At 40.7% G+C, this 24,470-nt stretch overlaps 1 protein-coding gene across 2 annotated transcripts; it reads left to right on the forward strand.

Moving 5' to 3' along the window:
- Positions 1 to 465: 465 nt before the first annotated feature.
- Positions 466 to 17,222, forward strand: LOC124150216. 2 transcript variants are annotated; one of them, XM_048392417.1, is made up of 5 exons: positions 466 to 624; positions 3,872 to 4,068; positions 4,831 to 6,820; positions 7,342 to 7,990; positions 10,369 to 17,222. In XM_048392417.1, exons 2-5 carry the CDS (start codon positions 3,903 to 3,905, stop codon positions 10,378 to 10,380), a joined length of 2,817 nt encoding a protein of 938 aa, XP_048248374.1. In that variant the 5' UTR covers positions 466 to 624; positions 3,872 to 3,902; the 3' UTR covers positions 10,381 to 17,222. The 2 variants fall into 2 exon arrangements, with proteins under 2 accessions (XP_048248374.1, XP_046378127.1); XM_046522171.2 differs by lacking the exon at positions 466 to 624 and adding an exon at positions 694 to 786.
- Positions 17,223 to 24,470: the final 7,248 nt, after the last annotated feature.

Consider the following 24,470-nt stretch of genomic DNA (forward strand, 5'->3'; position numbering starts at 1 on the left):
ACTCCCCCTTTTATGAGCAATCTAAAAGATTATTGGTTTGACATATGGTATGGGATAATAAGTTCAATATTTCATACTTAAACCGTGTGAGAAATTTAGACTATGAATATTTATTTTGCAGGGTTGTTGTTTTTTCTCCGCAAGAATTAACCGGATCCTCACTTTTTCTTTTATAAAACGTCCGCTGTGGTCTTGTCAGTGTTTCGCAATTGTAAACAAAGTCATGACTCAGATGACATGACTCAGATGCTGTTTTATTTCCGACGGAATTTCCCTTTCGGTTCAATCCGATCTAAATTTACTTCCCCTATGTCCGGTATAGTTTTGGTTCTTCAAGCTCTTGGCCAGCGCGTGACACCTTCCTTACACACTTCCGTAACATTGTATAGAGCTCCGTGAACGACTATCACTACGAGGAGCTTGGGTTAAATCAAGGGTAGGTTACTCTCAGCCTCGTGTTGGAATCGGGAAGTCCCCGATGTATGACACGATTTAGCACATTCTGTAATTTGTTTTATTTAAAAGAGGAATCGCTTGTCCTAATAAGAAACAAGAGGACATCGAACGTGTTATCTGACAACCAATCCTTTTCATGCCATGGAAGACGCTGCCAATATGACAGAGGTGAGACGCAGAACTTCATTCATAGTCAATTTGAAACCGAAAGTATTCTGAACTTCGGATCAAAGTCTGGCATTCCCCTTTTGTAACTAACCCACACAGTTGTGCCATGACTCTGCCAGTGGCTCACGTGTCTTCCTCGTTCCTTCAAAATCCGGTAGTAAGGTATTTATAAACAAATTTAGTAATTAAGATGTTCTGTTTAATGTCAATATGATAGTAGATCTGCTGGTACCCGTTGACAATCAGATCACCGACGATGCAATTTGTTTATTAGGTGTCGTTCTTATGCTAATTAACCTGCCACCTAAGCTTAATTAGAATCAAACTTGTTTGTTGTTGTCTTTGTTACCAGTTAAGGTCTAATGATAGTTAATACTAATAAGACCCTAATATACAAGTTGTATTTGAAGAGGAAAATACAACACACTCACACACACACACACACACACACACACACATGGATGGAAGAGGAAAATACCACACACACACACACACACACACACACACACACGGATGGAAGAGGAAAATACCACACACACACACACACACGGATGGAAGAGCAATACATAGCAGTCTATCATATCTGAAAGTTGATAATATTGTGAAAAGGTGACCCCGCGACATAATGTAACATTTGTCATGTTAGGCTCCTGGTAGGGACTGAAATAGTGCTGTACAACAACTAGGGGCACAGTTGTCTAAGTTGACGTTATTCGCTGTCCAGATATCTATGGTCGTAGGTTTCAATCCTGGGTTGTTGGGATTATGTTTCTAAGTTTGTCATAACAATACAATACACACATGGTAAACGTGATCGAAGACTGGCATCACTTCAAGCTTAAATGCCACATTAACCTGACACACCATCATATATAAACTGAAATACTGTTTAAATCTGAGTTAGACCCAACACCCTGAATCACTCATACACTGTTAAAGAACTTGTGTCAAAACTCGGGAAACAAACGCCATATTTAGTTAAACTCTCCTACATATTTTGTGGTATGAGTCTCCCCCACCATGGCCATAGGGGATTCCCCTACAGAATAGAAACTCAGCCCTGCATTCTGTGCCTGTTGTGTTAGCTGATGCATGAAGATGGGGCATGATGTTGCACTTTGAGTGAAAATGTTACATAATGAAAGTAAGACTAATGGTCTCTCACCATGTACTCACTCAGCATGTACCGTGGGCGACTGAATGTTATTTTATGTAGCTCATGCTATCAACCACTGTTTGGCCTGGCCTGGCCCCAAATGGATTACAGTGGTCCCTCGATACAACGCTACCAATGGGGTCCAAATAATTGGTGGGCGTTATAGACGATGAGCCGTTTAACCGAGGCCAGGGGCGCGGGAGCGCGCTCGGCAAATCTCAAATCATCAATATGTGTTTATCTCACGTCACGTCAAAATAGTATATATTTTTATGGACCTAGATCTACCTGTAATATCATTCATTTATTAAATCTGTCACATTTCACAACGTCTGGAATATGTATTCCATTTCAATTTATCATTTTTTATCGATAAATTAAAAAATTATTCACTATTTCCCGTGATGTTATTGAAAATAAAATTCTTGGACACACATTTCGACAACGGGTCCGCATCAAACATGTCAAAAAGCAAAATAAAGACGTTTTAAGCAAATCTTTAAATATATTATACAAAGTGATAAAAAAAAATCAACAAAAATATATCTAAAAGTAATCAAACTTGCATCTAAGTTATTATTTCCATCGTTTCGTGCGATCGCGTGTAATGTAAGTCAAATGACATCTCGTCTTTCTTCGCCTTGAATTCTCGGCTCGGACACAACGTTTAATGCAAAAATATATGCAGAAAAATCTTTGTCACAGCTCCTAACCTAGCACGATACATTCACAAAGTTCCATATTTTAATATATATCGTGATTTCCTGCTTAAAACGTTCAGAATAACACGATTTAACAAAAATCTTTCGCCAACTTCTGAAATTTATCAATCATGAGCTTGGTATCACAGCTATAATTTGATTGGCTGCCTGAGGTCACGTGCTCAAAATTGAACAATCACGAAACTTGTAGCAGATTTCGGCAAGAAAGCGTCATTAGAAAAAAATTTTAATCCAATGAAATCGCTTGTTATAACTACGGAAAAAAAACAGGCGATGTTACGAAAGCGCGATTACGAAATTTCTCTCGGCTAATTTACTGTACCATTTTACCAGTAGTTAAACATGTAGACAGTGATAGTAATTTCCAATATTACTTGCCTCCGGACAAGTTAAAATAAGTGATTTTGTTGCCCAACCTCATATTTCTACCTGCCCTGGGAGTCGGGAAAGGGCAAATTTCCACCCCTGAGAGGCATTGATTGGTCATGTTGCTTAAAATACAAAAAGCGAGAGTTTTGACCAGCACTATGCGCATTCATACACATTTATACAAATATAGATACACATTCAAGCCAGATTAATTGGTTTGATACGGTTACTTGATCCGAATCAAAAGGAATGACCGCCGTGTTGTGACAGCAACTACATGTGAGTTGACAGTGTCGCCTCAAATTGGATTGCCAACTAATTAAGAATATAAACTTCGCTTGTGGTTCTCTTTTATTGCATGCATGCGCTTCTAAGATCAAAGGATGTATAGTGTGAAAAGTTAACTAGTTGAACAATCGTATTTCCGGGACTTGCCGCGGATGTTTTCAAACAGATTATTAGAACTCCATTCAGCGATAAACGGTTGATTATGCAATGAGAAGCGTTATGTGCAAATGAACAATGAACAACGAACAACAATACAATTATGTCTGTGTAAAACTCTCAGTATTAAAAGTGTACATAAATTTTGGGAGCCATGCCTTACCGCGCGTAGTAACCGAGGTAGCGCTTTATCGAAGAGCACAATAGCGAGGGATCACAGTATTACCAATCTCCTAAAATCACTACCGCTAAACAAATTGATACAGGTCACCCTTGACTGGCAGACTTGATACAGGTAACACTTGTCTAGTGGACTTGATACAGGTCACCCTTGACTAGTGGACTCTTTGCACGTAACACTTGTCTAGTGGACTTGATACAGGTAACACTTGTCTAGTGGACTTGATACAGGTAACACTTGTCTAGTGGACTTGATACAGGTAACACTTGACTAGTGGACTCTTTGTAGGTAATCCTTGACTGGTGGATTTGATACATGTCACCCTTGACTAATTGTTGCTGAACAAAGTGTCTGACAACGTTTTTAATGCCACAGATGCAGGCTTGAGGAGGAATGGTTGTGCACCATGTCCAGGCTGCCGAGCATTGTGACAACCGACAGCGAACCAACAGATTCCCCCCAGTCATCTTCGGGCTCCGTGGGGTCAGGGACACAGCCTCCAAGCATGTCTGGGTCATCACCACCACCGCGGGGTGGCCAGGGCGCCAGGAAGAAGATACCTCCTGATATACGTAAGCAGGGATAATTCTAGGATGGGGCTTTATGCTTTTAGCCCCTAAATTTGAAAAAAGGCCCACTTTTTCAAATACAATGGGGCATTTTAACATTGGGCTGTATGGGTTAGTGTGGGTGTACCCGGAATAAATTAAATTTTCACATAAAGGGCCCATTTCAGAAACTAGGATCCATTTTGTTAAGAAATGGAGACTTTTTGTCTTTTTTAATGGCTCTGTCATCAGTCAACACAGTTTCATGCGCTGAGGTAGTCCTGCGCCATGACCTGTGGAATTTTAATTATTTATATACAGATATAGATATATGTAGATATGGATATATATTTATGGATATTTTTGTACTAAAACCCTAGGCAAGTCTAGATTAAACTAAACCAAGTCTAGTTTCCTTGATATGAAAACAGCAGAATAGGAAAGATTCTTTTGAAGAAAATCTTTTTACAATTATTTTGAAGAAATGTTTTCCTAGACTTAGTGTTTGCCTAGCACTGAGGTCACCAGTGTCAAACATGGTTGTTGTTCTTCTTGTTTATATGGTGAACTTATTGAGAGCTTATTTATCACTTATGTGGAAAACGGTGAGGATCTGTTGGTAAATCATGATCTTAAGTTTGTTAACCAAATACGTCACATCATTCATGTCCATGACCAGATAGCTGGAAATGTTTCATAAAATACCAGGAACAAATCATAGCCAGTGATTACTGGATGTCTAATGTATACAAAAACATCTGAGATATGTTTTCATTGTTTTCCCAGGCTCGGTGGACAGCGGATATTGCGAAACAAGCCCTGCTCAACGCGTTGTTTCAGATGCTGTACCATCTATGGAACCAGTAAGCATGGAAACCATGAACCTCCAGCCGTCTGGAGGGAGCTCAGTAGACCTCCCTGCCTCTACCATGGACACAGTCAGTCACATCAGAGACCATCTGGTACACCAAATCCAGAAGTCAGTGGGTGGGAAAGGAAAGAAGGAAGACTCCTCCTCAATGACCCTTGCTTCTATTCCAAGCTCCTCCTCTCCCTCATCCTGCTCATCCTCCAGTGGTGCCCAGGATGTGACGGAGGAGGACATTCAGAAGCTCCTGAATGAAATGCCACCTGACATGAGGGTTGATTTCCAAGATGCCATGGTGCTGTACTGTGAAGAGGATAGGGACAGAGTTATGGACTTTGTTGATCATTTCAAAGAAATTAGCTTATTTGGCGTTGACACGCCGAAGATTGTATTAAATGATGAGATTGCCATATCAATTGGATCAAAGTTCAAGGCATTAGAGTTCGGCATTGATAGATGCACTTACGTTTTCCTCTATATAACAGATTTGTTTTGTCGTGATTCTTGGTCTGAATATTCTAGTGAGACTTGTTTAATGGAAGCTATTCATAATCCTGACAAAAAATGGTGTGTTGTGCCAGTGTTCACAGAACCAAAGCGAAAAGCTAGTTTCCGAATCCCTCCAAGTCTTAATTCATTGAAGGGAATTCAGTACTGGACAAATGACAAGTTTTTCAGAGATTCAGTGCAAAAACTTTTAGAGGAGAAGTTGTACATTAGGAAAAAAAATGAAAGACAGTTGACAAGAGAAAGAAAAGAATGGGTGACAAAATATAGAATAGAAAAATATGAGGATGAAGTACAAGAACAGAAGGAAAATCTTGCTCGACAGAAACGTGAAAATGATGCAAGGATAGCAAGGGAGAACAAGATGGCGGAGATGAAAAGATTAGAAAGGGAGGAGCAGCTGCAACATGATTTGGAGTTGAATCGTCTGAAGAGTCAGTCACAGAGCGACATGCAGAGTATGTTGCAACAGTTTGCTCAGAAGTTTAATGTTTCACCGAACTTAAAATCTACTGAATCTAGAAGTGAGGAAAGCGTTATACCCCCTCCTGATGTTACACCAAATGAATTCATGCAGTGGCTGAGACATATGTCGGGGCAATCATCAGAGCATCTGCAGTCTGTTGGTAGTCATACAGACTCAAATACACAAGCTACATCATCGATGCCAAGATCTGCCTCTGATCATATTGGCTTGTCTTCAAGGGCAAGTAGAGATAGATGCGGGATGCGTGGGCTGCAGGAGACGAGTGTGGACCCACCTGGAGGTGATGAGGGCAGTACTGGCTTCAGCGTCCTTCCAGGAAACAGGAAGAATACTGGTTCCGCAGGTGTTGCTAAGTTCTTTAGCCTTCCTAACCGGCCTGCACATGGAGATAGTGATACTTCACAAGCAAAAAGTTTGCCTCCTGAAGCATCTATTGATGATCTAGAAGAAGACTTCAAGTCTATAGGTCCTGGGTCGCTTAATCCAGATTACTCATACCAGGATTCACGCCGGGGAGGACACACTCCATCCCAGAGACCACGAGGCAGAGATGCCCCATCTGGTTCTTCAAGGTCACAGTTGGTTAGAGAGGCTGTTCCTCAGACACCGGATCAAGACAGTTTAGGTTCAGACTGTGGGCAAGGTGATCCATCCGTGTTGACAGGAGGTAAGCCTGCAAAAAACGTTCACTACCACTACCATTATTATGGTGATCCAGAGGACAAGAAGAGTTCATCAGCTGAGAAGAAAGAGCCAGTTCCTGTTAACATAGTTGGGGCCACGGTTGTTCAGATAGGGAATGACAACACGGTGAAGTTGCTAGGGGGGCAGGTGGTGACAGGTGCTGAGGAATTCGCGGTGGACAGTGAGGAAGAAGATGAGGATCTTCCAACGCTTCCAAAGGAACCAGGAGGGTAAGGGCCAATGAATGCTGTTGTCACGATTTTCAATTTTTCAATTTATAATTTTTAGTTATATGTTCATCATGTTCAAAGTTGTACAAGGTAGTTAGTCTGCAGGTTTGCACAACTTCCATGCAGATCTCCCCACAACAGTAGTGTTTTCTAGGAGCAGATTTACATCCCAGATGCATCTTTTGCAAACACAACTGGCATATACAGTAAACTACAGTTGTAACGAACTCAAAGGGACCAGTAATTTTAGTTTCTTATAACTGTAGTTTGTTATAAACATATATACAGCAAATATACAGAAAATGGTTGGGACCAAAAAAACAGTTTGTTATATCCGCCAGTTCATTATAAGCGTGTTCGTTATAAACGTAGTTAACTGTATGTGGGATTTATCACATGTGTTTTTTAATTTGGGTTATATCAATCATGTCTTAGTTAATTGGTATTTGCCAAGCCTTTAGCGAGGCAAATACGAATTAACAGGGCCTATTGCCATGAATTTGTTTATCCATCTTTTCCAGTGGGCCTGCGCTGTCAGCAGTTTCAGGAAGTCAGCCGCCATCCACCATATACCAAGACAACAACCCATCAGTGGCTCCTCATCACTCACGCACAGTACAGCTGCCCTCCAGGACACCTGAACCAGCTGGCACAGGAATCTCACACGCACCAGCTGCAGCAGCCCCATCTCAACATGTGGCGGCTAGAAATGTGGATGTGCAACCAAGAACACAACCCATTGCACCTGTTTCAAGAAATGTGCCTAGAGTAGCTCCACATCTGCCTCCGAACCCATCAACAGCAGGAGCACCACCGGTGACGTCTTCAGGGCCGGTGGAGGCAGGGTTTGGGGACATGCCCAGTGCGCAGAGACACACCAGTTCATCCCTGTCTGCGCTGCAAGCTCAGCCGTCTGCTCCAGTGAGGCCTGTAGGAGTTGCAGCCCTGATGTCCCGGGGTGTTGATGGCAGGAGGGACGGAGACAGGGGGGACTGTGCACAGGAGAACATTGCAGCAGTTAGAGAACCAGCTGTAACAGCACTGCAGAATGTGGGAACACCACCACAAGAACATTTAGAAATGGCGACGGAAAGTGTAGAAACTTTACCAAGTGAGGATGAAGACCCAATTACAGAGCAGACACTAGCGAAACAACGAGCTCTTGAAAGTGTGAGTAGTTGGGGATCTTAGTGAACAGTTATACTTGTAGCAGGGTTCTGACAAACTATTGTAATATTTGAACAGAGTTCCATTTATATTACCGTATTCGACGTAATAAGCGCCCCGCTCTAATAAACGCCCACGGCGATATTTGCAAATATATTGGCTAGTGAACAATCCCAATCAGCACCCCTTTCCGATTGATCAATGTACACAGAACTTATTTATTGGCGTATAATACGCACTCGTGTGTTATATTCACCCTTAATTATGGGCAATTAAATTCTGGAAAAATATATCTGTTGTATGTAAACATTTCAGGCTGTCAGCTTAAACCACGAAATTTACGATCTTCCAACTCTGTTTTTTTTTACCCAAAATAATATTCTAATAAAAGACCCCTATTTCTACTTTTGAGAGCGCCCTGGGCGCTTATTACGTCGAATACGGTAAATAAGTTGTGACATTTGTTTGACATTGGGAAGGGACCTGTAACACAACAGTAATGAAAATGATTAATTGCCTTAAGGTTACTTCATGCATACCCTTTTCTTTCATCAGAAAAGTGGAATGAAAAATTGAAATCAACAGTGAAACCTCATCAGTGTGGAATCTTTTCTTTGGCTAAAAAAGATAATAGTCTTGTTTCTCAGGCGCCGCCCACATCGTAATAAAGTCTGCCGCATTTTTTTTTACAAAACCCTAATACTTAAAAACAATGTGATCCAATATAACATGCAGTTACTTCCCCTTTCATGTGTTCTGGTAATGGCAGCAATAGGAGTTTGTATGCTTGTTTATGTAGGGAAGCTCTGTTCAAGGTTGATGCTACGCAACTGTTAATTTGGTTACATAGTCGTTTGAACAGCAAAAAAACTATAAACCACCGCCCAGCCGTACTATATTTTCAAATGTCATTGCCTGAGAACCAATTCATTTATTTTTTTAAGACTTGTGGATGATTACTTTAAGATGTCTGCATATATACACAGAGGGAATTACTAGGTAACCATGGTAACATGGGGATTCTGGGTTAGAATTGGTCCTCAGCAACCTATTTTGGTCATAAGAGGTAACTTAATGGATCTGGTGGTCATGCTCGCTGACTTGGTTCGTTGTGTGTCAGTGTACCATGACAACGTGGATCGAGACTCAATGGGTCAATCAAAAGCAATATTGACCTCATATGAAGCCTGTAATTGTACAATGCTGATGTTTGTCAAACGTCCTGGAGAGCTCAAACAACCCGACCTGTTGGGCCAAGGGTGTCCTAGTGGTAATTAGTGATATATAATTAAATTTTCATTGTGTTCATTGTAGTTTCTGCATTCTGATTAGATGACAGGGTCATGTGTTATTGCTTTTGTTTCCAAGTAAATGTTAAAAATTACGCCACGCCCACGGAAGCAGACTACTTTTATAACTACGGAAAGTCGGGGAATCCCAATATTACAGTCATGGGAATTCCCTTTCTGCTCACATGTATAGTCATGCACAGAATGTTTAGCTAAATTCATGCATATTCATTGTCCAAACTACCCTTGGAGACCCAAGGCTGAGAAGATTGAAACAACAAACATGCAGGCCCGATCGCCTGTTTCTTTTTTTCGACTACGCGGACCTTGCTTGACAACGGTATAAGGATCTATACCGAAACGTCGCTTTTTACAGTATTAAAGAAGTTGTTATCCATAAAATTGTGTCTATCTTGTCATCCACCAACTTCTAAGTAATGCCTATCAAACAAGTTACGCAGATTCATACAGTTTGCACATCGGTTTTTCGATTCATACCTCAATGAACCAAGAAAGAATCCACAGTCAATTCTTTAGTATTAAATATGACATTGCTTCTGTTAATTATGGTAATCACATCTGTTAGTCCTAACATTTGCAGGAAAACAAGGTAGTGTTTGGACATTTTGCACAAACTTCCCACAGGACCACCAAGCATTGTTACCCTTAGGCCTAAGATGTTTTAAATTATTCCTGGTAACCAGTTGGTAACTGAAGTTGGTCATGTTTATTGCAAGATTCCTAAGTTGTTTAATAGGCATTTCCTAGAAGTTGACTGATGACAAAGTAGACACAATTTATGGATAATAACTTCTATATTTACTGTAATGGCGACCTCAGTATTGATCCACATTCGCTGCCACAACAACCGCCATCTAACATCAGATCCAGGGGCGGTCGGGTAGCCTAGTGGTTAAAGCGTTCGCTCGTCACACCGAAGACCCGGGTTCGAATCCCGACATGGGTACAATGTGTGAAGCCCATTTCTGGTGTCCCCCGCTGTGATATTGCTGGAATATTGCTAAAAGCAGCGTAAAACCATACTCACTCACTCACTCACTCACTAACATCAGATCCAATTGTTTTTTGCAGGAGGTGGACTGAAGTAGACTTAAATGGACATATTGTGGCTGTTTCATATGGCAGACAATGAAGACAATGCAGCGGTCAGTCAGTGTAGACAATGAAGACAATGCAGTGGTCAGTCATTGCAGACAATGAAGACAATGCAGTGGTCAGTCAGTGCAGACAATGAAGACAATGCAGCGCACAGTCAGTGCAGACAATGAAGACAATGCAGTGGTCAGTCAGTGCAGACAATGAAGACAATGCAGTGGTCACTCAGTGCAGACAATGAAGACAATGCAGTGGTCAGTCAGTGAAGACAATGAAGACAATGCAGTGGTCACTCAGTGCAGACAATGAAGACAATGCAGTGGTCAGTCAGTGCAGACAATGCAGCGGTCAAGACAGTGCAGACAATTGTCAGTGACAATCAGTCAGTGCAGTGTGTTGGAGGAGGTATTGTTTCCGAGCATCTGGCCACAGATTACCTCACGTCATGTAGAGTATGTCCGGCGTGAATCACGGAGACAGCCACCATAATACTGCAGTGGTAGAAACCAATTCATTGTAGTCACCTAAGAACACAAGTCACCTAAGAACACCTTCAATGTACCTTAACCATTATAACCATTATTAATTATGGTAGGGGCATAATGTCCAGAATCTTTAAGTGGCATTTAGAAGCTGTAGTATTGAAGGAAGACAGGATTGACATATGGATGCCAATTATATGTTTTCAAAATATGTTGATACAGGTGCTTGTACCTTCATGAAGCAAGTTACCTGCACCTAGTTAGGACACAACTGAACAGCAACACTGTCTCCGGAGATTGGGCCTCCTAACTTGCCTGCCATATTGAATATGTCATGTTTGCCGATTTCTCAGCCATTGTTTTCTGTACCATCCAAATTTTTGTTCTCCTAGACCGAACAGAATTTTACTAGACACTGGCTTTGGAGTAGACATGCAAGTGGCTTAAGTCGCAGACTGTGAAAGTCATATGTAGCCACTTTGTTTAAGGCTAAGAAATATAATAGTGTTGGTTCACTGGCACTGCTCTCATCATCATAAAGTCTGTTGCATGTTTCGTTTTTATTTCCATTTTAAAAAGAATCAAGAAATCTCAATACTTAAAAACAGTGCGATCTAAAGTAGCACACAGTTACTTCCCTTTACATGCCCACTGCTTTAGTGCTCATCTCGTGTGATGGTCATGGCGGCAATAGGAGTTTGTATGCTTGTTCATGTAGGGAGGCCCTTTCCCAGGTTGATGGTACACCACTGTTAATTTGGTTACATACTAGTTTGAACAACCCAAAAAACACCTCCCGCTGCACTAGTTTCAAAAGTCATTGCCTGAGAACCAATTCTTTTATTGTTTTAAGCCTATCGTGACTAGTTGATGAATGGAGCTGCTATGTTGATGGATGACCGCCAAGTGTATGGGGGAAAGGGATTACCCTGATAAGTGATGTCACTCTCTAACATAAGTAGTAGCAGAATGTCACGAGCGATTGGGAATGTCGAGCTGAGTTTTGTCCTGTTAATACCATTGGTTTTAATCCTTCAACACCATGTCCAAATTTTGCTTTCATTTCTCATCTACCAGGAGGCAGTAGTATGAGGATTTGCCCACGAGGGAGGGACATGTCTGCCACACACTGACATCTGGTCATTATCTTCACTTGCAGAAAACTGATGCCTTGGCTACCAGGTGCTTAGCTATATATTGCTTATTTAATTTATGGTACAATAAACTAACACAGCTATCAGCTTGGGGGATGCTTGGATTATTCCATATTGTGTTGTGGATTTTATTTGCCACATTTAGAAGAATGCTTCGAGTCAAGGACATGCAGAATTAATATGATGCCTGTTGAGACAATCTGTCCTATTATGTGGACTCAATTTTTGTTTGTTGCCGTGGCAACCTTGCTAAAAATGCATCATGCAACAGATATCTTGCTCCCTTAAGGGTTTTAGATAGAACTGTAGAAGTTGTCTTAGTAGAAGCAAGGACACATCAGTGACTGCTGCTGTTTGTTTGTTTTTACCATATGTCATAATACGTATGTGATATTTCCTCAAACCCTGTAGAGGAACACCCTTGCATCAAAATACTGTGTGCTCAATGGGCAGTATTAAGTATTTCATAAATATGTTTATCTTGTGTATTAGAACTCCTAAGTCTGGCGATGATTTAAACAAATACAGCGCAGATATTGACTGTATTCTGTGGTTGTTGACTGGAAGCTGACATGTTGAAGTCTGAGACACCAACATACATTGTTTTGAGGTATGAAATATTTGAAAGAGTTTTTCATGTCTAACGGTTCTGTTTGCTGTTGTTGTTTGTTGAATGGCACATGGACGTGATATCCTAAATCGGTTGATGTTTGGGCTGAATCTTTCTTCGGTTTCTTTTGGCGATCTAGTATTCATGATCCCGCAATACACACAATTCAGAGACTAAAGAAAGTTTACTTCCGGTGGTTGATGTGTTTCTTCCACGGTGATGAAAATGTTGAAGTGTACCGGTAATTGTGCTTTTAACACACTGAGGCCTGTCTTGTACAGCGGCACATTCGTTGTTGATGTAGATGATGTGCTCTGCTGGTCAACACTCAATATATTGAGTGAACAAGTGAGTTGATTAATTGCATCAGCACTTTTCAGCTATGAGGCATCTCTGAATATTACTACTCAAAAGAATTCAAAGAACTCGTAGGAGGCGACTAACGCGATTGGGTGGTCAGGCTCGCTGACTTGGTTGATGCATGTCATCGATCCTCATTGCATGGATCAATGCTCATGATGTCAATTACTGGATTGTCTGGTCCAGATTTGATTATGTACAGTCCGCCGTCATATAGCTGGAATATTGCTGAGTGCGGCGTTAAACATCAAACCAACCCAACCAATCAAAGAACAACCGACTTCTTCATATGACTAAAGTTACTCTGTTATGATCGGTTGTTCATAACCTCTTTTCAGTAGTATGTTATGAACTCCATTAGAAGCACTGAAAGATGAGAACTGTTATTGTTGTTGATTGTTGTTGGGATTAATAGCCTTCATAAGGCCAGGATGTATGACATCGTTGATTCTGAAAGCTGTCTGACAGATCAGAGAAAGAAAGATGTCTGTGATATTTGACGGAGGATGCCCATTAGTTGTTGTAGCTACGTGTTGTAACAATCAATCAGTTTGTGATTAAGGTCCTGGCATCTTGGTGCTGATGTGTGTCTCAAGACTTATGTGTATGTGAGTGTGTGAATCAGGGTTTAACTCTGCTGGTTTGAGTAGTGGAAACAGCTTGGGAAACCAAAGCCTGTGTGGCCAATCCCGACTATAGGGATCATGACCCAACCCGCGTCCTCCAACTTCCTCAAGACTCTGAGAGAGGCAATGGAGGGATAGTGTAGGCAAACATAACTTACCAGCTCATTGATAATGCAACCACTGGTAGAGCTTGTAGTTCTGGAACTGGACTGACGTATGCTGTGAGGTTTTTTATTGATGCCACCGACAGATCAGTCCAGATGAAGGGTGTCCCAAATTGATTTTATGCACTTGAACATTTCTGGATGGAGAGTATTTCAGTTGTATCAGGGCTGCCATCTTGGTGTGAGAGGAATGTTTAGAGGGATGCAAGTCAGACATTTTCCACTTTGGTGAAACTCACTAGCACAGACATGCTGACAGATCAAGAATAATATTTTGGAATCTCAGACCAAGTAGATTCTGGTTCCTAAGGGACTCCACTCTTCATAGTAAATTGTGACATACTAGAAAATTAGACCCAGTGCTCACTGTCTTATGTTGATTATGTAATGAAGAAATTGACCGAATCTGTTGATTCTGGAAGTAGAATGAGCGATCGAAGGGACGAGTTGTTTCAACTTCCAGTGATTTCTCAGATTTAAACCATGTTATGGTGGATATACAATGACCTATAGTTGTGAGGTGAGGTGAAATGGGGTTTAACCTCGCGTCCAAGATTATCGCACTTATATAGCGACGTTCCTATAGTTGTGTAATTTTACTTGTTAAAGGCCAGGGGGGCAGTCCGGTAGCCTAGTGGTTAAAGCGGTAGCTCGTCACGCCGAAGACCCAGGTTTCGATTCCCGACATGGGTACAATGAGTGAAGCCCATTTCTGGTGTCCCCCGAGGGGTGATTGCTGGAATATTGCTAAAAGCAGCATAAAACCACTCACTCTAGAGAACGTAAAAGGCATTCGAAAATTGCAGATAATTACAAAAATACAAAGAGGTGATGGTAAAGAATGGAAGAAGGACGGACTAGGTGTAACATGACAATCACAGGACATGATGGCGGTGTTGTAAGGGCACAACCAACCTTTAAGACGGAACGATTGCGTGATATTGCTGGAATATTGCTAAAAACGTTGTAAGACCAAACTTACTCACCTTCTGTTAATGGCCAGTGAATTCCTGGCTCAGAATAAACTGCAATGACAATAGCGTGATGCCATCCTGATAATTTGGAAAGCATTAACACATTATGAGCTGTCGGCAAACAGTCCAGTGGTCACTTGCACAAAGCAATCTTAGCGCTAAGATCATCTTAAGCCTATGTTAAAGTATGGGAATTACAATCATCTTAGCGCTAAGATCACTTTGTGCAAGTGGGTCCAGATGTGTCCACACATTGCATATACATGATGACCTTCAGACTGTTTTTGCTCAGTTTACTTTTCCTGACCATGATGACATGCCTGCAGAATGATCTCAGTACTTTCATTGTCACATCCTAGCAGAAATGTGGAACATTCATTTATATTTGCATGAACATTTCCTAGACCTGATATTATTTTGAGTGAAAATATGAGTAAGTGTTTGGAATCCATTGGCACCCATGGTGGTATGCGATATTTGAATATTCGTTCATCCACTGCCGACCAACTGTGAGGGCTTGTGTGAGTGAGGGATGTTCCTCTTTTTTCCATGACACACAAGTTGAGTTCTGTTTATACACCTGGAAAAACACCACCCCTCCTATATTTTCATATATATCCCAAACTTCCTGGATGTATGTCTAGGAAATAACTATATAACACTGATCTCATGTCCAAGATACCACAGATACCGGTGAACTGTTGGTACATGGTCACGTTGTGTCCCCCAAGGTCGCGAGTGATGGATGACATTGTATGACTTAAAAAACAGAGCAGGGTAGACATTTGACTTCTGCATACCCGATTTTGGTTTTTGTATGTATGTCACAATATAAACAAAAGCAAATGAGTCAGAAAATATAAACACAATGCGATTTTGAGAAATGGTGATTTTTATGTGGAAATTTATAGAAATTGGTTCTGAACTATTTTCCAATTATTAAGAAAAGATACTTAGTTGTATCTTTTTGTGACAATCTGCTGCCATCAGTGAAAGTGATGTGCCATGTTTGTGGAGTTGAGTTTATGCAGCCTCCATCAGGAGTTTGGCCATTCATGTCTGTCTGTGTCGAACCTATGAACATCACTGTAAACTTATATTTGAACACCTTAGCAACAGCTATAGCACTTTTATTTGATCCTGTATAAGAATTTGATCATAAATCGTTTTGTGGACGATAATGAAAGCTTGCTTTTAATGTTTCAACTTAATATAGTTAATCTTTTGTTGTTTTGGAATTGTATTTGTTTGACTACAATTTATCCTCCAAAATAAGAGCAAAACTAATAAAACAATACTTTTTATACTTTGTTTATTTTGTGCGCTATAATGGATAAATAGTTGTTCAAATTGCAGTATTAGCCTCCATGGTCTAGTGAGTAGAGGTCTGCACGGAGACCACCTCCGTCGTCTAGTGTATAGAGCATCTTCATGGAGACCACCTCCGTGGTCTAGTGGATAGAGCGTCTGCACGGAGACCGCCTCCGTGGTCCAGTGGATAGAGCATCTGCACGGAGACCGTCTCCGTGGTCTAGTGGATAGAGCGTCTGCATGTAGACCGCCTCCGTGGTCCAGTGGATAGAGCATCTGCACGGAGACCGTCTCCGTGGTCTAGTGGATAGAGCGTCTGCATGTAGACCGCTTCCAAGGTCTAGTGGATTGAGCGCCTGCACACACACACATACACACACACACACACACGCACACACGCACACACGCACACGCACACACACACGTGCAATAACCTTGAACGTAACGTTAAACCCCATTTCACCTCACTGATATTAGTCAGAACAATATTCAGTACATACAGGATACACCTGTGGGTTACCTGGTAGTGTAACATTCCTATATTCAAGTCATCTTTCCCTACTAACATTCTAGATAATGTATGCATGTGAATGTCACACCCAGGTATTAATAGGAAATAGCCAGGTGAACTGGCAAGGATGTCTTATGATTTATGAGTCGCTCGAAATAAAAATAAATAGCTGTATCAATCATTTATTTATATATATGAGAGTCACAGCTGGCTTCTTAAAATCACCGATAGTGATATAGACATAGAATATTTATTTAACGTTTTATTTTGTATAAGAGGGTCTATGTTACTTGCGAGAGACATGATAAAAATAAATTGTTTTATGTTTAATTTATTTCTTTTGCAGCTGCTTTTCAGTAGGGGCGTAATAAAAATTGTGTGGTCTTATTTACATAAATATTGAGACCTATTCTTTTTGCTGTTTCATTGGATTTACTCTTCCACTTAGAGCACATTCATTTTTAATATGTCATTCATGGATTTATTTTTTTGGTAAATTTATTATGGATTTGTACAGAATATGTGTTAACAGGTTAACAGAATGCATGACTGTGTATATTTGCTTCAAGTGCTTTTGTAAAATGACATAGTTAAGTGCCATCTTTGTACGATACAGGTAATAAACATACTAAACATAAGAAAACCAGTTTATTGTGTGTTGATTTGCCAAATTTTGAAATATGTTCAGTGTATGTCTTTGTTGTTTTAACCATTGCAGAGAAAAGGTCAATAGTGCCCCATGTTTAACAACCTAGGATTGTCCCCACCTTGAATTAGTCTTCAGTAACACGTTTAACTACCTAGGATTGTCCCCCCCTTAGAATTGGTCTTCAGTAACACGTTTATCTACCTAGGATTGTCACCCCTTAGAATTGGTTTTCAGTAACACGTTTAACTACCTAGGATTGTCACCACCTTAGAATTGGTCTTCAGTAACACGTTTAACTATCTAGGGTTGTCCCCCCCCTTAGAATTGGTCTTCAGTAACACGTTCAACTGCCTAGGATTGTCCCCCCCCCCCCCCCCCCCCCCTTAGAATTGGTCTTCTGTAACACGATTAACTACCTAGGATTGTCCCCCCCCTTAGAATTGGTCTTCAGTAACACGTTTAACTACCTAGGATTGTCACCACCTTAGAATTGGTCTTCAGTAACACGTTTAACTACCTAGGATTGTCCCCCCTTAGAATTGGTCTTCAGTAACACGTTTAACTACCTAGGATTGTCACCACCTTAGAATTGGTCTTCAGTAACACGTTTAACTACCTAGGATTGTCCCCCTTTAGAATTGGTCTTCAGTAACACGGTTAGCTACCTAGGATTGTCACCACCTTAGAATTGGTCTTCTGTAACACGTTTAACTACCTAGGATTGTCACCACCTTAGAATTGGTCTTCTGTAACACGTTTAACTACCTAGGATTGTCACCACCTTAGAATTGGTCTTCTGTAACACGTTTAACTACCAAGGATTGTCACCACCTTAGAATTGGTCTTCAGTAACACGTTTAACTACCTAGGATTGTCCCCCCTTAGAATTGGTCTTCAGTAACACGGTTAGCTACCTAGGATTGTCACCACCTTAGAATTGGTCTTCAGTAACACGTTTAACTACCTAGGATTGTCACCACCTTAGAATTGGTCTTCAGTAACACGTTTAACTACCTAGGATTGTCACCACCTTAGAATTGGTCTTCTGTAACCCATGCTTGTGAGAGGCACTAAGAGGAATGGGTGATCAGGCTCGCTGACGTGGTTGATGCATGTCATTGTATCCCCATTGCATCGATCGATGCTCAAGATGTCAGTCACTGGATTGTCTGGTCCAGACTTGATTGTCATACAGCTGAAATATTTCTGTTTGCGACAACAAGACCCACAAACCTAGAATGCCTGGCATCAGGATTATGGCATGGAAAGTTACTGATGTGCCTTCAGTCACTGGTTTGTCTGGTTGATTATTACAAGCTGGCATGATGTGGCTAGAATACTGCGGATATGAACTGGGTAAGAAAGTAGATGCTCATACATTTAGATCAAACAGCTCCAATGTATTGATCATCTGTCTTAGGTTTCCACTGGTGTAGGAAGGAAACGAGTGATCCTCTACTTACGAATGCGTGAATGCTGTACACTAAAGTCAGCCATTTTCAAGCTTTATCATGGTGGATCGTGTTTGGGAAACAGTGGTTAACTGCATGAGCAACATCCAACTCCATCGGAGTACGGTGACACGCAATCAAGGAACAGAGTCTCAAGACACTGAGTCTTTCCACCCACTCCAACAAGGCAAGGAAAACAAGGCATTACACAGTTTCCCCTAACGAGACACGTATGTGGGACATAACCTCAACGTCAATGTTGATTTTGTTGATGGTTCTGTACTGCTGGACGGTATAGAAATGAGTGTCAATCAAGTGAAGTGCCATATCAAATCGGCCCAGACTCAGTTTTTCAGGGAGAGGCTCTTTGAACGACCACTGCATCGAGTTTATGTGCAGTGTGTTAAGATGATCAGCAACCCTGCGGAGTCCTTTGCAGACTCGGTTTGCCTGAAAAGTGAAACAGAAGGCTTTCTGTTTGATGCTCAGGACCAGTCACTTCCCACTCGAAACTGTCAATTTGTGTAGTGGCTCGATCCTTTAATTATCGCCTTCGCCATGCTTGTGGTTTTGACACAGAGGTCCATCCATGGTACTGACGTAGGTTGTCTCTGGGGACTGTTTTGCCTTGTGTGGGCGAGGCCCCGTTTGCTACGTCACAATGACCAAGATAGTGGGGGAATTAACTTGGTAGAGCTGATTACTCTGCTTTCACCTTAAAACAAAGAGAAGGCTGCTGAGTCCCTTTACGTCTTTATTCGTCGCAGAGTCGAATTTCATAAATAGAGCGATATTTAAACAATATTACATTACAAGACAGATGCAGTCAATGACTTATCACATTAAATATATAATTGACAACCATACATGAATTGATAGCGACTGGTTTGAACGTTTCTTAACAGGATTGTTCTTACAAATATGGTACAAAAAGCGAATTGTGAATAGTAAGCGACTGGGAGGTATTTCATGTTATTCTAGTTACGACATTTCATACAGGAACTGATAACATTTTCATTTACGGCATTCGAGCTTTACTCATGTATTTACATACAAATGTATTTAACATACTGTATAATTTCAATGCCGTAAATGCTTAACCAAATGATAGACGTAGTATGGCCAATATTCGCATGAGACAGTATTTACGTGAGATTACCCACGGGTATTTAGCACAATGTACTCTTTCTCATGCTATGTAATGTACGGCTTTATCTATCACTTGGCATATCAACAGTTAATGTACAAGTGAACTAATCTACTAATATCAATAAAAACACACACAGATACAATTAACGTTCAAGTTGCTTTGCGGTATAATAAATGCAATATAACGCGTTAAGGATATGAAAACATGGTAAAATTTAGTGGCGTGTACAGGATATCATATAAGTTTAAGGCAAGGAAAATTTAACAAGAAATGATGTTATCTTACCTTAAAACAGAGAAGGATGCTGAGTCCCTTTACGTCTTTATTCGTGGCAGAGTGAAGTATCTGCCACTGGACTCCGTATATATAGGGACTCAGGCCTTCTGTAGAATTCGTTAGTTACCTAATATTGATACTATGATCTACATCTGCCACATGCGTGGTGTATTAATTACAATTATTCGACAGTTACGGAGCGCGGCGACCATGTAATATCCTTAATTTTCCACCTTTCTGATACTAAAATGACGACGCGTCCGGCCATACACAGCATGTTACAGCCTGGGGCATAACCCTATCGTGGCCGCCTGGCTGAGTCAGGTAGTCCACTGGTTTGTGACGGCCAGTTTCGTGCACGACAACTGACTAACATTATCTACAGAAATATATTCAGGTTTTGCTAGTTGTAAGATGAAAATATTGAGAAAAATACGAAACGTATTATTGAAATATGACCACAATAATAATGGGTTAATTATAGTGATTTTAGAACTATGACAATATCCCCCCGCTGTGGGAAGCCTTTGACTGCAAAAGCACAAAATATGTTACATGTAACTAGTGCTACTGAAAGATACAATATCCAAACATAATACAGGTATTGATACAAAAGGAATACAATATTTTGAGCAATAGTCTACCAAAGAGAACATGTTATGACAGAGTATTGTTCTGTTATGAGAACCACAAAAAGTACAACATATTGAAGCATAATACAATAGTTTATAGCAACATCTGGCTTAATAGAACATGTAGAGTATTGTTCTCAGCAGGAACTCGGCAAATTGAAAACTTTACTTGATGGAAGAGGTCAAATACATGTGTTTGTTTAGTTTATGGATGAGTAACAGTTCACACAACGTAAACTGTTTTTTATTAAGTTTAGAGTTTTAAATAGTTATGGGAAGGAAGGTGGCCAAATAGTGTCGATTTTGGAATATACACCATTATAACAGCATAATCTATAATAATAGATAACTGAAGCTGACAACTCAGAGAAGGTGAAGTGGGTTGATTAGTGTTGACAAGAGATGACATGCTACGAAAGTCAAAACATACAAATGAAGACTTGAGTCTATATCTATGTACCCACTGTAAAGGGAGGCAATTAGAGAATGAATTTCATGTTTTGTTTATATGTTCAAAATATTCTTCTATCAGAAACCACTATTTGCCTTGGTTATCCAATGTCCATCATGATAATCACAGTTTATGTGATCTACTCAACTCCAAAAATATCAACATTGTAAAGGCTTTGGCCTTATACTTAAATCATGTATTTAATGTGAAATAAGACTACTTGTATTTATTTTCCTGACATCACGTGACGCAGCAATTATTGTAATTGTAATTGTACTCTAGGCCACATGGCCCAAAATACTGAATAAAGAATCTTGAATCTTGAAACTTGAAATCTTGACAAGAGATGACATTTGCAACTATCATCCTTCTAGCACTTAATAACACAGGAGGCCCTGCAGGTTTGTCGACAACATCTAACTACTCACAATGAAACTAACTGCCAGGTTCTATCAAAGTCAAGGATAACTATATTATTGAAGATTACACAAAATATTTGTGTGATCGTTTGTGCTTATGACTGCACCCAGCCTGTGTTTTATGCACGTGGAAGTCTCTGATAGGTCCTTGTCCTATATTATGGTGTTGGATACGCAACCCATGTGATATCTTTGTACTTCAAGCATTTTTCGACATCATAGGATTGATCTTGATAGTGATCTTTTGTTTGCTTGTGATTGTGCTCTGATAACACGGTTGCATCTGCTTCTGCATTTGGCTTTTCACTGGAGACTGATGAGTCTAATGGAGGGCTGCCTTGCAAAGTTTGTGCAGGAGGGCCTGGTAACGGTTCCTGTGCTCTGCTGGTGTAGGTGCAGAAGAAGCTGATGAGTCAACATGCCGTGCAACATTACCTCTGAGGACATAGGGTGTCAGGCGATTGGCATGGACCAAAGATTTATGTTCTTTGCCATCTGAACATCTGTGAATTTTGAAGGTGTGGTTTGGACCAATGTCTGTGATATAATAAGGACCTGTCCATGATTGGGACAGCTTCGGGGAAAGTCCTTGTTGACTACAGGGCTGTGGAGAAGCACCTGCAGACCAAATATGAAAGAAGGTTCTGATGAATTTATCTCTTGTTTAGCTCTCGAAATGATACAATATGCCATCACATAGATCATACTCCTGTGAGAGACCTTGGAGACCTTTGACTTGAGAATCAGTGTAATGAGAGGGAATCTCTCCATTCTCTAGATAGTCAATGATAGGCTTGAAATCTGGTGAACTTCGCTGTCTCTCTGCAATATTGTTTTCAGAAATATCAGTTCCAATAGTTTGAACTGTTGGTCCTGATAAAATCTCATCTTGATAACAGAATTCAACATACATATCTATTGACGATGCTGAAGACGGTGCTATAGCCTTCTGACCAGATAAATGAGGATTTCTGAAGTTGAACATTCAGGAGATATCCCATAGACATTATCTGCTGCAGTGAGCTGACTAGCAATCTGGGATGGGTTGATGTTGATGGATTTGTGGGTAGTGTTGAAACCACTTCAACATATGAACGCTGGATTGGATGATGATTTGACTGGATGGTGGCTGAGGTGTAGTTGATAGAGGGGACTGGTGGTCCAGGGAAATCATCAGTGACAGGTTCTATGATCTGTGCATGATATGGAATGTGAGAGAGAGCATCGGCATTTGTATTGACTTTACCTGCTCTGTTCGATCTCATAATCATATTCCTGCAGCATGAGAGACCATCTGGCAAGACGACCTGTTTCCTGTTTGATGTCCTTATGCCATTTCAGAGCATGATGATCTGTGTAGACTTTAAACTTTTGACATGTGAGATACACCCTGAAAATTCTGATGCCTTCTAATACTGCCAAACATTCCAGATGAGTGATGCCCCATTTCTTATCAGCACCATAACAGATGACATGTTCTTGGCCAGACACATCTCGTTGACATAAGATATACTCTACAACTGAGGTGGAAGCATCCGTTGTGAGAATGAATGGTTTATTTGGATCAGGATATGTTAAGACGGGCTGAAGTTAGGCATCCTTTCAATTTGTTAAGTACCTGCTCACACTCATCTGACCAATTAAAGGTGACATCCATTTTAAGCAAGTTATACAATGGTGATGCTATGCGGGCAAAATTTGGGACAAATTTGCGGTAGTAACTTGCAAGACCCAAGAAATGTCTGATATCATTGACATTTTTGGGAGAAGGGATGCTTTTAATGACTTCTACCTTTGATTTGTCAACTTCTAGTCCATCTTTGCTGAAGACGTGGCCTAAATACGTCACTCTCTTAGCTGCAAATCTACATTTGCTTGGTTTTAAGGTTAGACCAGCTTCTTTAGGGTTTGCCAAAAACACATTTCAGATGATGTAAGTGTTCTTCAAATGTTATGTTATAGATTATGACATCGTCCACATATATTAAAATATGTTTTCAATTCATAGCTTGAAGAGAAGAACAAATGGTTTGATGGAAAGCTGCTGGTGCATTTTTTCGACCGAAAGGTAGACGATTGAATTAAAAAACGCCATCTTGGGTGATGAAGGCGGATTTATGTTTTGTTCCCGGGTGAAGTGGTATCTGCCAAAATCCACTTGCACCATCAAGAACAGAGAACATCTGAGCATGTTTTTCACCAATAGCATCTATGACATCTTCCAAACGTGGAAGAGGGAACAATATTGGTTTCGTAACTGGCGATAAGCGATAACAAATTGATAACTGTTGTCAGATTTCTTGACCATGACTACTGGCGAATGCCATTCAGAATGACTTGGTTCTATTATGCCTGCGTCTAACACGTCTTTAATTTGCTTAGCACATTCTTTTCTAACTAAATATGACTGACGGTAGAAGGGGAGTCTAACAGGACGCTTATGCTCTGTTTCAATCTTATGTTGATGCAGATGTCTTTTGCCTAGCTCTGACCATTCTCGTGCAAAAACAGATCTTTAAGACAAGAGAAAGCACTCAAGTTGTTGTTCTGGTTCTCTGTTAGAACTGAGTCACTCAGGTCAAAATCCAGGTTAGCACTTAGCTTTGAGGGGCTAGAAGGGATTGCAGTTTTGACTGATGGATGATCTAAGATTGGCTCAGATTCCAATGTATGGACAGATGATGGGTGAATGATGGATGCTGTGGCTACTATTCATTGACAACGAAGTGTGACAGGTTTGTCAGTTGGGTTGAGAAACCTCATACATGGTCTACCCTTGGCGCTTTGAATGAGACATTTGGCTCCTTGAAGCGGGAGTGCCTCTAGGCCAGGAAATGGCTCCAGTAGCAATGCTCTGT

Source organism: Haliotis rufescens, unplaced genomic scaffold (genome assembly GCF_023055435.1).
Source record: "Haliotis rufescens isolate VD_foot unplaced genomic scaffold, xgHalRufe1.0.p SCAF_1, whole genome shotgun sequence".
Lineage (NCBI taxonomy): Eukaryota > Metazoa > Mollusca > Gastropoda > Lepetellida > Haliotidae > Haliotis > Haliotis rufescens.

Coding starts and splice junctions, on each gene's coding strand:
- LOC124150216 (XM_046522171.2), top strand. CDS start 731: ATGACTCTGCCAGTGGCTCACGTGTCTTCCTCGTTCCTTCAAAATCCG. Junction 4,069..4,830: donor GAAGATACCTCCTGATATAC/GTAAGCAGGGAT, acceptor TTGTTTTCCCAG/GCTCGGTGGACAGCGGATAT. Junction 6,821..7,341: donor CTTCCAAAGGAACCAGGAGG/GTAAGGGCCAAT, acceptor CATCTTTTCCAG/TGGGCCTGCGCTGTCAGCAG.